The sequence below is a fragment of the Mus pahari genome, chromosome 10 (genome assembly GCF_900095145.1).
Source record: "Mus pahari chromosome 10, PAHARI_EIJ_v1.1, whole genome shotgun sequence".
NCBI classification, from domain to species: domain Eukaryota; kingdom Metazoa; phylum Chordata; class Mammalia; order Rodentia; family Muridae; genus Mus; species Mus pahari.
The window spans coordinates 5,700,934-5,719,898 of record NC_034599.1 but is presented as its reverse complement, the minus strand read 5'-3'; the positions used below and the strand labels follow the sequence as shown (position 1 = coordinate 5,719,898).

The following is an 18,965-nucleotide window of genomic DNA, read 5'->3' as shown; positions in this document are numbered from 1 at the left end:
AATTCCTGATCTTTCCAAGACTTTTATCATGAATGGGTGTTGGATTTTGTCAAATGCTTTGTCAGTATCTATCGAGATGATCATGTGGTTTTTGTCTTTGAATTTATTTATATAGTGGATTATGTTGAGAGATTTCCATATATTAAACCATCCCTGCATCCCTGGAATGAAATCTACTTGGTCATGATGGATGATCAATTTGATGTGTTCTTGGTTTTGGTTTGTGAGAATTTTATTGAGTATTTGTACATTGATATTCATAAGGGAAACTGGCCTGAACTTCTCTTTCTTTGTTGGGTCTTTATGTGCTTTAAGTATCAGAGTAATTGTAGNTTTATAGAATGAATTGGGTAGAGTACCTTCTGTATATATTTTTTGAAATAGTTGGAAGAGAATTGGAATTTGGTCCTCTTTGAAGGTCTGATAGAACTCTGAACAAAACCCATCTGGTCCTGGGCTTTTATTTGTTGGGAGACTACTAATGACTGTTTCTATTTCTTTAGGGGATATTGGCCTGTTTAGGTCATTAATCTGATCCTCTTAACTTTGGTACCTGGTGTCTTTCAAGAAATTTGTCCATTTTATCCAGATTTTCCAGCCTTTTGTTGTAAGATCTGATGACGTTTTAGATTTCTTTATGTTCTATTGTGAAGTTTTCCTTTTCATTTCTGATTTTGTTAGTTAGGATACTATTCCTGTTCCCTCTAGTTAGTCTGCCTAAGGGTTTATCTATCTTGTTGATTTTCTCAAAGAACCAGTTCCTGGTTTGGTTGATTCTTTGTATAGGTCTTTTTGTTTACACTTGGTTGATTTCAGCCCTGAGTTTGATTATTTCCTGCCGTCTACTCCTTTATGGTGAATTTGCTTCCTTTTTTTCTAGATCTTTTAGGTATGCTGTCAAGCTGCTAGTGCATGCTATCTATAGTTTCTTTTGAAGGCACTCAGAGGTGTGAGTTTTCCTCTTAGGAATGCTTTCATTGTGTCCCATAAGCTTGGGTATGTTGTGACTTCATTTACATTAAACTCTATAAAGCCTTTAATCTCTTTCTTTATTTCTTCCTTGACCAAGGTAACATAAATTGAATGTTCTTCAGCTTCCTCATGAATGTTGCCTTTCTATTATTTATGCTGTTATTTTAGATCAGCCTTAGTCCATGTTGATCTGATAGGGTGCACGAAATAATTTCAATATTTTAGTATCTGTTGAGGCCTGTTTTATGGCCAATTATATGGTCAAATTTGGAGATGGTACTATGAGGTGCAGAGAAGAAGGTATATCCTTTTGTTTTGGGATAAAATGTTCTGTAGATATCTGTTAAATCCATTTGTTTCATAACTTAAGTTAGTTTCAATATGTCTGTGTTTAGTTTCTGTTTCCAGGATCTTTCCATTGTTGGGAGTGAGGTGTTGAAGTCTCCCACTATTATTGTGTGAGGTGCAATGTGTGCTTTGAGCTTTACTATAGTTTCTTTAATGAATGTGGATGCCCTTGCATTTGGAGCATAGATATTCAGAATTGAGAGTTCATCTTGGAAGATTTTAGCTTTGATGAGTATTAAGTGCCCCCCTTGTCTTTTTTGATAACTTTCAGTTGGAAATTGATTTTATTCGATATTAGAATGGGTACTCCAGATTGTTTCTTCTGACCATTTGCTTGGAATATTGTTTTCTAGCCTTTTACTCTGAGGTTGTGTCTGTCTTTTTCCCTGAGATGGGTTTTCTTTAAGCAGCAAAAAGTTGGGTCCTGTTAGTCTATTTCTTTTTATTTGGAAACTGAGTCCATTGATATTAAGAGATGTAAGAAAAATAATTGTTGTTTCCTGTTATTCTTGTTAGAGTTGGGATTCTGTTCCTGTGCCTGTCTTCCTTTAGGTTTGTAAATGATTACTTTTTTGCTTTTTTCTAGGGCAGATTTTCCATCCTTGTGTTAGTGTTTTCCTTTTATTAACCTTTGAAGGGCTGGATAAATGGAAAGATATTGTGTGAATTTGGTTTTGTTGTGGAATGCTTTGGTTTCGCCATTTATGGTAATTGAGACTTTTGCTGGGTGTAGTAGCCTGGGCTGGCATTGGTGTTCACTTAGGGTCTGTAAAACATTTGTCCAGGATCTTCTGGCTTTCATAGTCTCTGGTGAGAAGTCTGGTGTAATTCTCATAGGTCTGCCATTACATGTATGTTGCTTGACCTTTTTACCTTACTACTTTTAATATTATGTCTTTATTTAGTGCATTTGTTGTTCTGATTATAATGTGTCCAGAGGAATTTCTTCTCTGGTCCAGTATATTTGGAGTTCTGTAATCTTCTTTTATGTTCATGGACATCTCTTTGTTTAGGTTAGGGAAGTTTTCTACTACAATTTTGTTAAAGATATTTACTGGCCCTTTAATTTGAAAATCTTTATTCTTATCTATACCTATTATCCTTAGGTTTGGTCTTCTTATTGTGTCCTGAATTTCCTGGATGTTTTAAGTTAGGATCTTTTTGCATTTTGCATTTTTTTGATTGTTGTGTCCATGTTCTCTATGAAATCTTCTGCCTCTGAGATTTTCTCTTCCATCTCCTGTATTCTTTTGCTTGTGCTCGCACCTATGGTTCCTGATTACTTTCCTAGGGTTTCTCTCTCCAGAGTTGTCTCCCTTTGGGTTTTCTTCATTGTTTCTACTTCCATTTTTAGGTCTTAGATGGTTTTGTTCAATTCCATCACCTGTTTGTTGTGTTTTCCAGTAGTTCTTTTAAGGGATTTTTGTGTTTCCTCTTTATGGACTTCTATCTCTTTAGCAGTGTTTTCCTCTAATTCTTTAAGGACTTCTACCTGTTTAGCAGTGTTCTTCTGTATTTCTTTAAGTGAGTTATTATTTCCCTACTCAAAAGCCTCTACCGGCATCATGAGATATGATTTTAAATCCCAATCTTGCTTTTCACGTGTGTTGGGGTATCCACGACTCACTGTGGTGGGCATACTGGGTTCTGATGATGCCCAGTGGTCTTCTTTTCTGTTAGTAAGATTCTTACATTTGCCATTTGCCATCTGGTAATCTCTGGTGTTAGATGTTTAACTGTCTCTGGCTGGAGCTTGTTCCTCCTGTGATTCCTTAGCCTCTGTCAGCCCTCCTGGGAGACCAACTCTCTCCTGAGTCACAGTGGTCAGAGCACTCTCTGTAGGCAAGCTCTCCTCTTGCAGGGAAGGTGCACAGAAGTCTGCAACTCACAACCACCTCCTGGTTCCTGGGATCAGAGCCCTCCTTGGAGGCCGACTCTCCTCTGGTAGGGAAGATGCCCAGGGATCTGGCCAGGTCTGCCTCCTGGCTGAGGATGAATGCCCAAAGGGACCCTGTCCAAGAAGCTCTATTGCTTCTGCTGCTCATGTGCTTTCCTGCATAGACTGGTCTATGTGATCCCAAGATCCTGGTGTGCTAGGGCCTGCCAAGTTCACACCCAAGATGGCGTGGGGCTGGAGCAGACCAGAAAGACCCCCACCTGCTGGTTGGGTGGGTTTCCTTTTTCCCTGTTCCTGCTGTCACAAGACCCTCCCAGCATTTTGGAATAGATGTTGCATTCCACTCACCAGTGATCTCACGATCCTGGATGTGCTAAGGCGACTGCTTCATGGAGAGTCCTCTGGGGAACTTGGGACCCTCCATGGAGTTCATACCCAAGATGGCACAGGGTTGGCTTTGTCTAACTATCTTAAAATAATTTTTTTTCTTGAAAAAATATATGTATACAGTATACAGAGAAATTTCCGAGGCTTTGTTTACAAAATGAAAGATCTCAAGCTCTTATTTCAAACTTACAAATTCTGTTGCTTAGAAAAAGCTCAGGAACATGTATGTTGTACTACAGAGATGTCAGAAATTTCACTGCTCATAGAAGTTGGAACACACTAATAGCCTTTCCCTTATCAACTGAAATACATGGACAGGTGGGTACCTAGTTAGCAACATTAAACAAGGATGGGAATGTAATAGATGAGATTTCTATTCTTAAATATACATATTTACCTTCTTTTAGAATACCTCCATGAGCAGTTTTGTAAAGTATATTTTCTTTTTCATTTCTAGGTTTGTCAAAAAGTGATGGTGTTCAAATATTAAGTCAAAAGCAATTCTAAAATGGTTTGCTATGAAATATTATTCCCTCATTTATTATAAACATATCATAATATGATGTCTTAAGCGAGTATCCTAAGCTATGACAATATAATATCAACAATATCACATGTGCAATTCCTGCACTAAAGTTCTGTGTGTAAACTCCAAAATGGGAAGCAAGCACTAGCAAATTACTCTTGAATGGATAATTTCTATTTGTCATTTTAGCTCTAAATGAATAGTACATGGTTTGATAAACACAGAACCCAATGGCTTTTTTTTTTTAATACAGCGTGGTCAGGGAAGTCTAGGGAGACAAAGCTTGGACAGAGTATTGAATATACAGTCTGTGCAGATGTTAAAAAGGCAAAATGAGCAGAAGCAGCAATTTCAAACAGAAGAACTGGGTAATATATGTGAGACAAAATAAAGAGATAGATGAGTCAAGATGATGATGATATTGATTAGATAAATATAGATATATGATAGATGGATAGACATGATAAATGGATATATGGTTAGTGGATAGATATAAATAAATAGATACATGATTGATAGATGATAGGTGATAGATAGTAGATAGATGATAGATTGATTGATTGATTGACAATATATTGATAATAATGAATAATGAATAATGTTGAGATTTATCAAATAGTTAAGAGCAAAATTATTTTTCAAAAATCCATTTTATGTACTTATTTTACCTTTTCACCCTTGACTATCCATGGTAAGATGAGTTGCTCATTCTCGTGGGACTAAACATATTAGGAAAAGTTCAATATAATTAGGTGAATAATTACTAAATAGTTTAAGGAATGCTCCTCTCTTTCTGAGGGACATTAGTAGCAGCAAGCATGTGATAGACACATAAATCAAGCTCAGCACAGCAATACAGGAAGCTGAGCTTGTCCAGTCCAGAATGTCCAAAATGCTATATGTCCATAACATATATATTTCCATGTATAAGAATAAACTTTATAAACTTGCTATCAATGACACACTTTCTGAGTACATATACATTCTTTTTCTTTATAATTGTAAAAATGTAATTCAACAACCACTTGTTAACACATTCATTAATATGTATTAATATATAGTATGTCATGAAATCAGTCAGTATTGATAAATATTACTTTTGATGATCGCTCAGATTGCTCTTACCTGTAATACCAATACCAAGAAGACTGAGGCAAGAGGATTCCTACGATTTCCAGGCTAGTCCGAGCCACAATAACAGTACCAACCACAAACATGCGCACTGAATACTGAATACCCATACATAATACATGCATATATACATACATACATTATATATATATATATATATATATATATATATATATATATATATATATACACATATGTGTGTATATATATGCATGTGCGCACATATATTTTTATTGAAAAAACAAATTGTTTATTATCAGTTGAGCCTATGGAAAATGGTCCTTTGTTTTGTTTTGTTTTTCTGGTTTTCCACGTTTCTTTTTCTATATTTAACAATCCAGCCATTGTCCTCCTTGTAATGGAGGCTCTTTGTCAATGAGGAAGTTACATGATAAAGATAAAACAAGTTCTCTATAGAGTTCTTGGGTTCATTTATCCATATTACCCTGTTGTACAGGTAGTAGCAGAGACTGATCTTCATCATCTGTTTGAAGAATATGTTTAGGACTTTTTTTCTTCAATAATAACCACACCCATTTCTCTTCCTACAGAAGAGTTGTGTGTGTGTGTGTGTGTGTGTGTGTGTGTGTGTGTGTTCAGTGGATGTGGCTATCGTCACCCAATATTTGCAGTACTAGCCATAGAATTAGGGGATTCATATTTAGGAGGGCAATGTGATGAAAGCATACTTATAAATAAAATGACAAAAAAAGAAGTTATTTGTATCAAGTTTTCACTTTAGATTTTAAAGAATTTAAAAATGAGTTCTATTTAATATTTGGAGTCCAAGAAACTTTAGTTCTTCCTCTTAAAATTTTCACTGTGGAAAAATAGACTAGGGTCACTCTGCCACGTATAAAAAATGAAAATAAACTGAATTATTTCTTAATATAAAAATAATGCTTAACAGTGAGAAATTTTTGAAACATGAAGTCTTAGAATCAGGAAGACATTAAGATTTGTCTAGAGATTTCTAAAAAACTACTTGGCATGGAGGCCATAGAACCCTTGAGAAAGGGTTTTTCATCTTCTCTGTGAAGTACTGGACAGAAAGCCAATTCTAAAATGCCTGCCCTGCAGCTGCTGTCCAAGGCTGGCTGGGACCATGAGGAAGAATACCACAGGAAGAGTATGATCCCAGTGCTACCACCTGACTAATTTGCCTGACTGTGGACTATCCCTGCCTCCATTCTTGTACTGTTTCCCAAAAAGAGCAATGGAGATCTCTTTCATTCATTTGGGCTAAAGAACACAACTTCCTGATGAGAAAAAGAAAGGAATCAACCTGGATGACTCCAGTTATTTAAAAATTCTCAGGCTCTGTCATGCTACTTAATTAGTGTCTAAAGTAGTGGGTCTTTGTTTCAGGTCGCTATCAGAATAATAACAAGCTTTAAGTTGTAAGAACACAGATACTTTCCCCCATGTAAAGTCAGTAGCTCATCAAGAAAAAAATGTTTTGCTAGGAAGTACCAAAGACAGATAGCTTCTTTGTTAGAGATGGGAGCCCAGGTCAACATCCCCCTGGTAGAGTTAACTTGAACATATGCAGGTTCTGTGAAAGTTGTCACAGTGTCTGAACAATGATCAGAATACATTGTATAAAATCAACTCTTTTGCAATTAAAAATAAACAGAAAGAAAGGAAAGGAAACTTTGCAAGTGAGCAATAGGAGTGAGGGTGTACTCACATCATTGCAGTTCTCAGGGACCTGGATGAGGGAACACTGAGCCCATGATTACATGGCTTCTGCTTCTCCATTGCTAAGGAGTCCTCAACATGGGGACATAAAAAAGACCATGGCTTTGCCTATAAGCAGTCACTTTTCCAATAAAGTATTCTTGTTAGTCTTCCTATTCATCAACAAAGTATTCATTTTAGTATACCTATGTAGCATGGCAGTAGCATCCTTCCCCTCAGGAGGTGGGGATCTGATTACTGTGCATCTGTTCTTATGGCTCCTTCTAGAGTGTCCTGAGATTCCTACAGAACGAGTGGTGCCTAGCTCATAGGCAGACACTAGTCACTCTTACAAATCCATTGGCACTGAGGCATTTGTCTTTCAATAAAGATGGTTTTCTGTAAATTAGCTGCAAAAGACTTTCAGAAAAACAATGTTTACTATGTATATTTGGTTTAAAAAAATAAACCAAGAAAAACAGGGACATTAGGAACAAACTTTAAAAACAAAGACAGTTGATACATTAATATATTAATGAATTCACTCACTCTAAATGTAAAGAGGAAGCTAATTGAGCCAGCAGTCAGCATATATTGTCTAAAAATATTTTCTTTATGAATAAAGCATTGATAAGCCAACATTAATATAATAACAGTAAATTGTTTTCACCTCTATTATAGCTGAAAATTATGGTTAATTTTTCTTAAAAAGGAAATTACAAAACCAGATTATTTTAGAGTAGCACTGCAATAATCTATTCATAAGAAATATTTCATATTTACAAGGATTTCATATTTATAAGGAAAAATTATTTTCCCATAGGTTACAATGCTCGAAGTTTCTAACAAGTCTTACTATGAAAACCCTTCTTTTTCTTCTCCATTTGGTAGCATTTTTGTTGCCATTCTAAACCTGACTAAAAATCATTAATGCAAACATGATTTTAAAAAGAAATCATTACATAAGCTCCCTGTGCAACATTGAAGGTCATGTTTTAAAACATTCTTTTCCTTTGTTATACAGCATTGCAAATTCAAAACGTAGCCTCCTCTAACCTTACATGTTTTTATCATTCTCTCATCTTTCCATCCTTCATCTTTTCTTTCACAAATATTTTCCAAGGGCCTAATACATGTCAAGTACCAGTTTAGCTATTTGTAAGAGTGCCAATTTTAGGCAAATGATTATAAACCAATTGAACAACTGTTACATGAGGTACAAAATTCACTCTTAAAAAAATCATTTTATTTGTTTATATTTCAAGGGATATCCACAATTCCTCCACAAACCTCCCCCAATCCCATCCCCTTTCTTCCTCTTCCCCTTTGTCTCTATGAAGGTGCTCCTCCACTGACTCACACAGTCCTGCCTTAACCCTCTAGCATCTCCCTACACTGGGCATCAAGCCTCCCTCCCCTCCCATTGATGTCAGATAAGGCCATCCTCTGGAATATTTATCTGGAGTCATGGCTCTTTCCATGTATACTCTTCAGTTGGTGGGTTAGACCCTGGAGCTGGAGAGATGGCTCAGTGGTTAAGAACACTGGCTGGTATTACCAAGGCCTGCATTCAATTCCCAGCCCCACATGGTGGTTCACCACCATCTGTAATGGGATCTGATAACCCCTTCTGGCATGCAGGTGTACATGCAGACAAAATGTACTCTTGGAGCACTTGAAAGTGGTGACCACTTCCTAGTATACCTTTTTGTGAAAAGCTTGCCTTTGCCACTGCTTTTTAATGCACTGAGTGCTGAAAACTAATATTGTCTCCCTTACCAAATACAATGGTACTCAGTAGATGTTTCCTTGTTAAGTTGGTTATCTGTAAGATAGGACAGGTGTTATTTCCACTACAATAATGGTTCTCAACCTTGTTGTGGAACTGTAACCATAAATTATTTATGACCCCCCAAATTAGTTTCATTGCTATTTCATAACTGTAATATTGCTACTGTTATGAACTGTAGTATAAATGTGTTTTTTAACAGTCTTAGGTGACTCCTGTAAATGGACTTTTGACTCCTCTAAGGATTCATTACCCACAGGTTGAGAACTACTGCTCTAAATAGTAACCTGAAAGTCATTGTAGAAGTAGTACTCTCAGACTGAAGAGAAATAAGGTTGGAAAGCGATGGGAGGCATGCTTGGTGCTGAGGGCCACTAGCTGCTCTTCTGGAGGACCAGGGTCAGCACCCACATTGTGACTAATAATGATCTGTAACTCCAGTTCCAAAGTATTCAATGCTTTCAGCGATGCACATACATAAATGTAAGTGAATACTCATACAAATAAAACATAAAATTAATATTTTAAAAAAGAAATATGCATAAAATAAAGCTTAAATGTGCTATTTTCATCTCCAAGTAATAAGCTAATGCATTTCTTTCTGGGATTTTTCTCTGCCTATTTGGCAAATTAATGTATACAGTTTTGCATTGTATATTTTACAACTCCATGAAGGCTGTGCTGTTAAATAGACTCTAATATTAACTACTTATCATTTTGTCACAAGCTTTTATAATTTAAGTATTACATGATTACTGAACAATCATTTGTATAATGATTTACAATTAATTATACATGACTGATCAGCCAAGATTAGTATAATGGGTGCATAAACATTGTTACTGGTTATTTTGCTACAAAATATATTTTGGTAAGTAGATGTAAATTGAGAAACGTTCTTGAAGATATATAAAGAAGAATAAAGCAAAATTTCAGTTGAAACATTAGAAAATACTGGATAATTATTAGCTGTAATCTTAAAATATGCTAATCATCTTCCACAAACTTTAGTACACAGAAGGAAAATTCACTTGCTTTTAAAGATACTCATTTCCCCACATGACCTTAAGTTTGCATGTAGGCATTGTAAATAAATGTCCATTGAAGAGGTAAATAAGTAGAATGCTGAAATTTAACAGAATAATGACATACTATAGATGAGATAAAGAAATAAATTTGACCATGATTTCTTATATAAACAATCATCCAAACTTCTAAACTGTTTTATAAGCCCTTCCTTAGAGTTCCCTGTAAGAAAGCCCACTCAATAAGTAATTTTGAAGCAAGTTCCAATTAACCATCATCTTCAAATTTAGTCACTTTAAAGATCCAAGCACCTCATCCCTCAGGACTTTAGCATCTGACACGCTTAGGCAATCCTTCCTAATATTTTCTCACATGCATGCCTACAGAAGCAAGAGGTCTTTGAAGGATGCTTCCATTGTGTCTAGTGCCTGGGCTGGACTGCGTGGGAGAGGTGGGAACAAGTAGAATGTTTCTTTCTATTCATGCCTCTGTCAAAATATTTTTGGAGTTTCTTACAGAATGGTAGTTTCAGTATAATTTGGCTTCCAAACTGTCTACTAGTCTAAACCCTAAAAGGTATTTCAGAAGGATAGAGGAATATCAACAGCTTCTAATGACCAAAACTCAAGAGTTGAACAGTATTTGACATTTTATTCTTATGGATAGAGTCATGGTCATGGGCCAGCTAAGCTTCAAAAGGGAAAATGAGCAGACTCCACCATTCAATGAAGGAATTACATTGGCATAAAGGGAAAGGAGAGATGCCTGTCACCCTGTGCATGGACTTCGTCTGCTGTCCATCGGGCACTTGTCTCTACTGCATACTTCATCCACCACTGGCACTTTCTTTAACACACATCTTCTCTTTCTTTTCTTCACTGGAAACTTTTTCCCTTATTAATAGTTAAAGGAAGATCTGCATATCCTTTGCTACTTTCCAAAATCAGATTTTGTATTCAGATCCATACTTATCGCTCACCTTGGCTATGCATTGCTACAATGACCGTGGCAAGTAATTTCCTTTTATTAGACTAGATGCTCACATTTCCAGTACCTAGCACAAAACCAAATACACTGCCTGGATAATTTTGAACTTAATTGTCTCTTTGAAGTCCATGATCATCTCTCTAAAATAGGAAACCAATAATAGTAAAGTAGTAATTAATGTCTAGGAAACATAGAGCATGTCATCTTAGTGTGTTATAAGGTAGAGAGAGTATGGTATCTATTGGCATCATTGTGGTAATCAAATATCGTTAATAATTTGGGCATACTTCTATTGGTCTTACAGATGTTTCCCTACAACCCTGTCTACAGTATAATACGTTCCTACACACCTCCTTCAACACCTGCATCTCTTCTCTTTTCCTCAGTATGCCACATTAATGACTTCAGCATAAACACCGCTGTGCATCAATATAGCCATACACAGTGCTGGAATTATCCACATTAATAATCATATTCCTCCCTTTATGCTTGCACACCAATTTTCTACTCAAAACTATCCCACCTACACACACCCACAAAGTCACAAATTCTACCAGCTGCCCTTCACAACATAAACCCAACTCGTTGGTCTCCTTTCTGTAGTAGTCCATTGTCCCTGTGTTGTAAGCCACTACCACTTTCCTGACTTCTGAACCCCACAGTAATTCCTATTTTCTCCAGGCTATAACCCAGTCTTCTCAGTTCTTTGCTAGACCTGTTCTGGCTGTTCAAAATGTGCTTGTTTGTTTAGTTTCTCCTTCACGATGACACAATCCAGCTAAACCTGAAAAAACATTGTGATCGTCTGTATTTTCTCTTGCTTCTTTTCATTACATATCTACTTGACGCCTTTCCTGATGCCCTCCTGTCCCCAAGCTCACTTTCACATACACACCCCCTCCATGTGATTTCCTTCCAGAATGAGCTCTTGACTTCTTTTCTTGTTATTGCAAAGTCATTCTGTGTTTCAGTATTTCACTGTTCCTTCTATAACGTCACTGAGAGGAAAAACTGCCCCTTCTCAAGGCTTCGCACTGCTCCTTTGTGCACATTCCCAACTCTATCACCTTCACAATAGAATAGTCTCTAACTTTCAATCCTTAGCACTCAGCAACCTGTTCAGTGGAAAATGCTCATATACTCTCTTAAAAATCCCTTTCGCGTGTCAAGGCTTTAAAGTACTCTAGCTCACTGTTCCATTCTTTAGTTCATAGATATCTTGATCATGGAATCCAGAAAGTAATTTGCCACATATGTGTCAATTCATAGATTAGTAACTGAAAATACTTCTAGGTATATATTATTTATGCAATATAGAAACAATTCTAAAACTTGCATAGTACACATTATGGAATGAGTTTAACAACAAAAACTGTTGTTTTCTTTAAAAAATGTAAATACACATACATTTTAATTCCCTTAACATTGATTTTTGGCATAATTAACTAATGAGACATTTCTCCAAATCATATTCTGGTTATTTCTTGAAAACAAAATCTACTCAGTAGTTGCCTGCCTCCATGTGTAGCAGTTGTCCCTGTTCCATACGATCCCTTAGAGATAAAGATGTGAACTTCGGTGAGTCACTACTGCTCTGCTGCATCACCCAACCCAAAGCAACAATTCTCACAGAGCACTATGTATACTTCTCTTTTGGTGAATAACCTCATGGTCTCCATAGTACCACTATTCCAGAATGCTCTGCATCCTCTTGGTCAAAATGTGAGTTGTTCAAGAGAAAGCATTACATGTCTTGCACATTGTGAGGATTCTGAGCTAGAATATTAACTCTATCCACCGATAGCTCTGTATTATAAATGGTCTTGTGTCTGCCTGTTGCTGCTTCTGCCTGTTAGTTGTGATTGATTTTAACAACAGCAGTTCATATTGACATTCATAACTTTGTGTCTGCTTCTGATTATTTTTCCTTTTCCTATAAAATATAATGCTAATTGAAAGTTGCCTCGAGGCACAAAGTGTCAGAAAAAAAATATAATACATAATTAAGTTCCTCTACAGAAATTCTAGAAAATCACTTGTATTCCATAACTTTCTGCTGTCAATTTTCATTACTAAGTATGTATTTTGTTTAGACAAACACATCATCTCATGAGATCCACATTGGAAATATAAGGTCTCACGGCTGCTTATGACTCTCTGTACTTAGGTTTTTCTACTGTCTTGCCTGTAGGTCCCCCAGGGCCACCTGGAGTGGTCATAGTGGAGGAGATTACAGAAAGCACAGCCACTCTCTCATGGAGTCCAGCAACTGACAACCACAGCCCCATCTCTTCCTACAACCTTCAGGCTCGCAGCCCCTTCTCCCTGGGCTGGCAAACCGTGAAGACAGGTAAGAGGTCTGCAGACTGACACACACAAACAGCATCCTGAAGCAGCAGGTGCAGTTACTTTAAAGCTCACTCAAAATCATTTGTCAATTGTAGACATACATTATTCTTTACAACACTGATCACGGTGAACTACTTCCCTGCGCCTTCAGAAAGCAAACTCCCTTCCTCTCTTCTGTTCACAGTTTGAAAAAAAAAAAAAAAAAAAAAAGGCCATATTGTGCGTTGAACTAATTTTTTTTATTTGTGTGTTGAACTAACTTTCAGATTCACAAAAAAAGTGACAAAAATTACATTATGCACAAAATCCCTGTGGAGCCACTCCCCAGCTTCCCTCAATTATTACACTGTATATGACTCAAGAACAGTTATCAAACCAGAAATGGGATGTTGAGCAATGCTCTTGGGTAAGCTCCAGGGCTCCCTGGGAATTCATCCGTTTGATATACAGTCATTTCCAGGATGCAGCTCTAGAGAATTTTTTTGTATTCTATTGTATAAACACATATACATAGTGAAGAATTAGGATATAGAACTGCCCACATCTCAGAAACTTCTGCTGTGTCTTTATAACCCCATGTCAGTTTTATTTGAAATATGAAAATCTAACATGACTGTGTGTCCTAAAACACTGGATCACCTTAATGTGTGCTTTTAAACATATTTTCTGTTTTAATTTTATTATTTTAACTATTTTCATCACTAGTAACTTCCTTTGAATGTTATAAAACTAACTTTCCCCAAACTTTGTAATGTTACTGGAATTGTGGAAATGATATGGAAAGTCACACTCTCCAATGGCTATTAGATATGTATTTAGCATCACTTTCAAATAAACTCTAAGACCAGAAGGAAAGTTTTCAGAAGCAATTGTCCACACGGATTGGGGATTAGTGTTTCTGCTGTATTTTAGAGTTAATTCATCTGCTTAGAAGTAAAATATAAAAATCAGTCTAGACATGTTGGTAGATACCTGCAATCTCTGTCTTTGGAAAGCAGAGGCAAGAGGACTGTCACGTTTTCATCCAGCCTAGGCGACATAAGAAGCTTAGAGCCAAATTTGCTACATATCAAAAAACTATCTCAAACGAGAGCAAATAAGTAATGTGAAAATCATCAAGATGATGTATGAGTTCATTAAGAATGAAACTAAAATGCAATGCTGTGGCTGTGGGGTAGTCTGCGGTGTCTAGGTAAAAGGAACTTTGGCACATTTAGCTTCACTCAGATTACAGTTCAGTTGACAGAAAATATATTTTCCTACAGAACATAATTCAAATCTTACTTAATACTAGGTTGCTGCATGAACTTAAAGCATCACTATGGTTATCATTCTAGTGTGCTATGTGTATACACGTTTCATAAATATTTAAAGCACTAACCTCATTCGGTATAGAACAATTGTAGCCCCAAAGAAATGTGAGATATGATCGGGTTAGTAGACATTGGGAGAACACGAATTCAAATTTCATAAGCAGATTGATTTCAGAATTCCCATCTACTCTTGCCCAGTTTTCAATCTTAATTTTACTGTGATTCCTCAAGGACTTTGTTTTGAAGCTATGACAGAATCAGTTGTGTATCTGCTGTATTCTCACACATGTCACCCTCCTGCCACTGCATGTCATACAGCCTGATGAACTTATTTCTGGGAGAGATCCTTAAGAGTACATGTGTGTTTCCTGAGTCACTCAATGATTTCCTAACCCAGTCTTTCTTATAGTCTGCCTAGTACAGCTATGGGTTCACATTTCTTAGCTAACTTATTCTCTGACTCCAGCCATTCAATTTATTATTGTTGTTCTCCTGATACATTTGTTTCTACAGGAGGTAGGAATGATTAGGAGGAAAAGTTATTTTATGTTTGCTGATAATTGTATACTAGAAAGCTATATATCTTTTTCTTTCTAAAATAATTTTAATACTAGAAATACTTTTAAGTTATAGCTCTGATTTAATTTCCTTCATGGAAGTATTTATTTTTAAAAACTAAGATTATATTTTATTTGTAAAGAAATATATTTTTCAAAATTATAGCACTATCTGTATTCATTTTTTTCTACCCTTTGTAGAGTGAAGGATCTTTCAAATTCATCTGATTACTTTCTCCAAAACTCAGAATTCATTAAAATAGTGGTAAAGGGACACCATCCCCAGGACATGGGCACTGAAGCGTCCTCAAGTCCTTGGTGATCTAAAGAAGCTGTTGTTAATGCTTCTTGGCTTTAGCCTTGTGTGTAATCTAGCCATAATTTTAATGCCTATAATGGGGAAAAGGGTCCCTATCTTTGCAGCACCTTTCTTGGCTTTTGAAATTGTTCTCATAATCTAAAATAACTCAAGTAAATAACTTCTAATCCTGACATATATGTGTTAGAAGAAATGATGAGTATACCATTTAAAATTTTGATAAATCAATATAACTTTTAAGCTGTTTAAAAAAACATTTAACATTCTTCTATGTACCAAAATGAAAGTGAATTCCTTACTTTTGTTAATTAAAACAAAAATTTGAGCATGGACCTTCTAATTAAACATATCTTAGAATGGCCTTACAAATTCATGTTGTAGAATTGGCTTATAAATTCTATTGTCTGCAAGGAAGATCCAAAAATAAAGTAAGAATAATCTGTATATTTGGAAAAAATATGAAACTATATTTGAGAGGGGGAAACAATTTGATCTTTGAGTTCCTTTTCCAATTAAGTGAATTAAGTATTCCTTAAAAATGTGATGTTCTTCATGCAACTGAAAATTCTTAGGTGATCTGCTTTTTTTTTTTTTTTTCTGTGTGTATTAAGGTTATCAAATCACCCATGACATCACTGATCTTTCTTTGTATAACTCCAGGATGTCTCTGAAACATTTACCATTGGTTTCTATTGTCTGTCTATGGGTTTGGTTTCCATCAGGCAACTGGTTGATTAAATTCTGCAGTTGACTAGCTTGTCAAGTATTTTATTGAATTCTTGGATGTAATGATTTTACTAGAAAACCCATTCCAGTGGTATCCTCCTCTTACTCAGCATGTACTTACTGGCTTTCTTTAAATACTGCTATTATTTTCCCTGTGATTCGTGTATTTTCCTTGAAAGCAATCTATACCCATGGCTACAGCAACAATAATTTTTACAAAAAGATGGCAGTGAACCTGTTAAGTATTCTTACCTGGAAAGAAAAACATCCATTATCTTTAATCACTTCAATATTCAAAACCAAAATTATTGACAAATTTGTTTGTTTTTGAAACTGTGTTTCAAGTAATGTTTTTGAAAGTATATTCCTTATGAAAAAACAATAAATTTATTGACAAATTGTTTGTTTTTGAAACTGTGTTTCAAGTAATGTTTTTGAAAGTATATTCCTTATGAAAAAACAATAAATTTAGAGTTATAAATTGATATACAAGTTATACTTAAAAAACTGAAACATGAGGCTGGTTAGATGGCACAATGGCACTTGCTATGTGAGCTTAGGAACCTGAGTTCAAAGCTCAGCATCCACATGGGACCTGGCTGCACATGCCTGTAATAACAGAATTGATGGATGGAGACAGGTGGATCCTGAGAGCTCAAAGCCCAGACCTCACCAAGTAGTGATATTGCAGTTCATTGACATGTCTCATCTCAAAGCACTAAGGCGGTGAGTGGTAGAGGAAGACAGCTTACATCATTCCCTGGTTGCTACAAGTGTGTGGTATGTGCACAGGCATATTCAGATGCATCCCCTGGTACATCACACACACACACACACACACACACACACACACACATACAAATCAGAGAATATATAAATTCTAAGAAAATATTTATAAACTAGAGAAGAATATTAAAGTCCAGCAGTGGAATACTCTAGCTGCAAAATCACATGGCAAAGATAAACCAGGGAAAAGTGGCTGAGAAGGAGTAATCCATAACGTAAAAATAAAGTCAAGTACAGCTCTTTCTTGGAAAACAGAAAGTATGCCAAGGGAGAAAGAGGGTAGGTCAGTGTGCTTGTGGTACTCAAATGTCCACTTAGGGCTGAAATCTATCATTGGTTTTAAGCATATGAAGATCAGTATGAACCTGCAGAATTTCAGCAGTGAAATTCTGGGATGGTCACTGCATCTCATGTGGACTGGTCACTGCATCTTAGGTGGAATGGTCACTACATCACAGGTGGGATGTGTTTCAGCATGTGGGGCAGCTCAAATGGTCTGATAAGCAGTCAAGAGCAAATGGGACACAATTGTACAGAATCCTACTAAGAAGTGTCCTGCTCTGATTGAATCAAAGATAGTACAAAAATCATTCCAAGAAGAGATCCGAGCTTGCCCCTAATCCTTACATGTTATCATTTCTAATTAATATACATTCCTGTTTTGTTATTGTGCACAGGAGACAGAATTTATTTGTAAGAACTATAAATGTCTTTTGAAATCTCCCTAGAAATGGGAAAAAAACTATTTCTAGTATGAATTAACCTCTTTTCTAGGGCTGAAGATGAGGAAATCTGTTTTAGTGTAGACAATGTTAAGTTCTTCAGTAGCGTGATGAGAACAATTTCAATGACCTGCAAACAACCTAAGCATATTCGGTGCTCACTTCCTAAAAGATCACTTTATCTTAGTAATGATAGTGGAGGCACATAATCATGTATTACAAGAAAGTAGGATCATATAACCTCATACGATGAGGAAGTAGGGACAGTTAACAGTGACATCACTGGCCAACATATAGTTACAGTATTTCACCAGCCTCTTTATGGTATGAAATATGCCTCTTCTCTGTAGTCCCAGAAGTCATCACAGGAGACATGGAGTCAGCAATGGCTGTGGACCTAAACCCATGGGTAGAATACGAATTCCGAGTGGTGGCCACCAATCCAATTGGAACAGGAGATCCAAGCATTCCATCTCGAATGATCCGCACAAACGAGGCAGGTAAGAGCCATGGCATGAAACCCCTGTTCCATATATTTCTCATCATTCTGAGAGAAAGTTGAATTAATCACAATTGTTTCATGCAATCATATAGTATCCTAAAATTGCATCCTTTAAGGTAATTATTTTGTTTACCTTCTTTCCATCCCTTTTTGTTACTTCTTCTATAAACAAGCATTCATGAAATCTTCAGTTTTCTCCCACCCTTGAACTGTGTTTAAGTTCTCATGAAGCAGAGGCAATTAATCTATTCTTCTAAGAAATGATAAAATTCAGAATAGACCACCTCACCATCTTATTCCTCAATGATTGTCCTTGCCTTTAATTATTTTATACTTCCTTAGGCTCTTTCTGCTGCCATTACCACCTAAACTGTAAAAATTACACTTTGAAAAGACAGACAGATCTCATTTGACCTGGTGCCTTCAGGAAGTCTGGTGCATGAGCCACCCATCTGCTTCATAGCTTAGGAAATCAAACGGTTCCTAGTCATCCAGAATAAGTATGCCTAATTGAAAAGCCACCATAATTACCATATAAAGGAAAGTAATAGCTTTTTAAAAAATCTAATGATGATATCTTGCTATCATGAAGAAGTAACCATTAGTAATAGGATTTAATGTTTTGTTACTATTATGATTCTGGGCACTTGGGGAAGAGTCTCATAGAGCCCAAACTGGACTTGAATTTTTTATTTTATAATTCAGAGATACTTTATTCATATCATTTGCATATATTCAATTAAGAGAAACACAAGTTTGAAAATATTGCATGTTATATCTTTATCAATATATCTGAGGATCACAATTATCAACATTACACATAACTGTTTATATAAAGTAAATGTCAAGATTATAATAGCCAGAAGCTGGAAAGAACCCAGATGTCCCTCAATAGAGGAATGGATACAGAAACTGTGGTACATTTACACAATGGAGTACTACTCAGCT

At 36.1% G+C, this 18,965-nt stretch overlaps 1 protein-coding gene across 1 annotated transcript in view; it reads left to right on the top strand.

The window, feature by feature from the left end:
• Positions 1–18,965, top strand: part of Cntn5 (contactin 5) — a 1,169,992-nt gene that overhangs the window by 1,080,142 nt on the left and 70,885 nt on the right. Inside the window, exons 18-19 of the mRNA XM_029543057.1 lie at positions 12,935–13,093; positions 17,866–18,015. Of these exons, the coding sequence (XP_029398917.1) occupies positions 12,935–13,093; positions 17,866–18,015 (309 nt within the window). The remainder of the gene's footprint in view (positions 1–12,934; positions 13,094–17,865; positions 18,016–18,965) is intronic.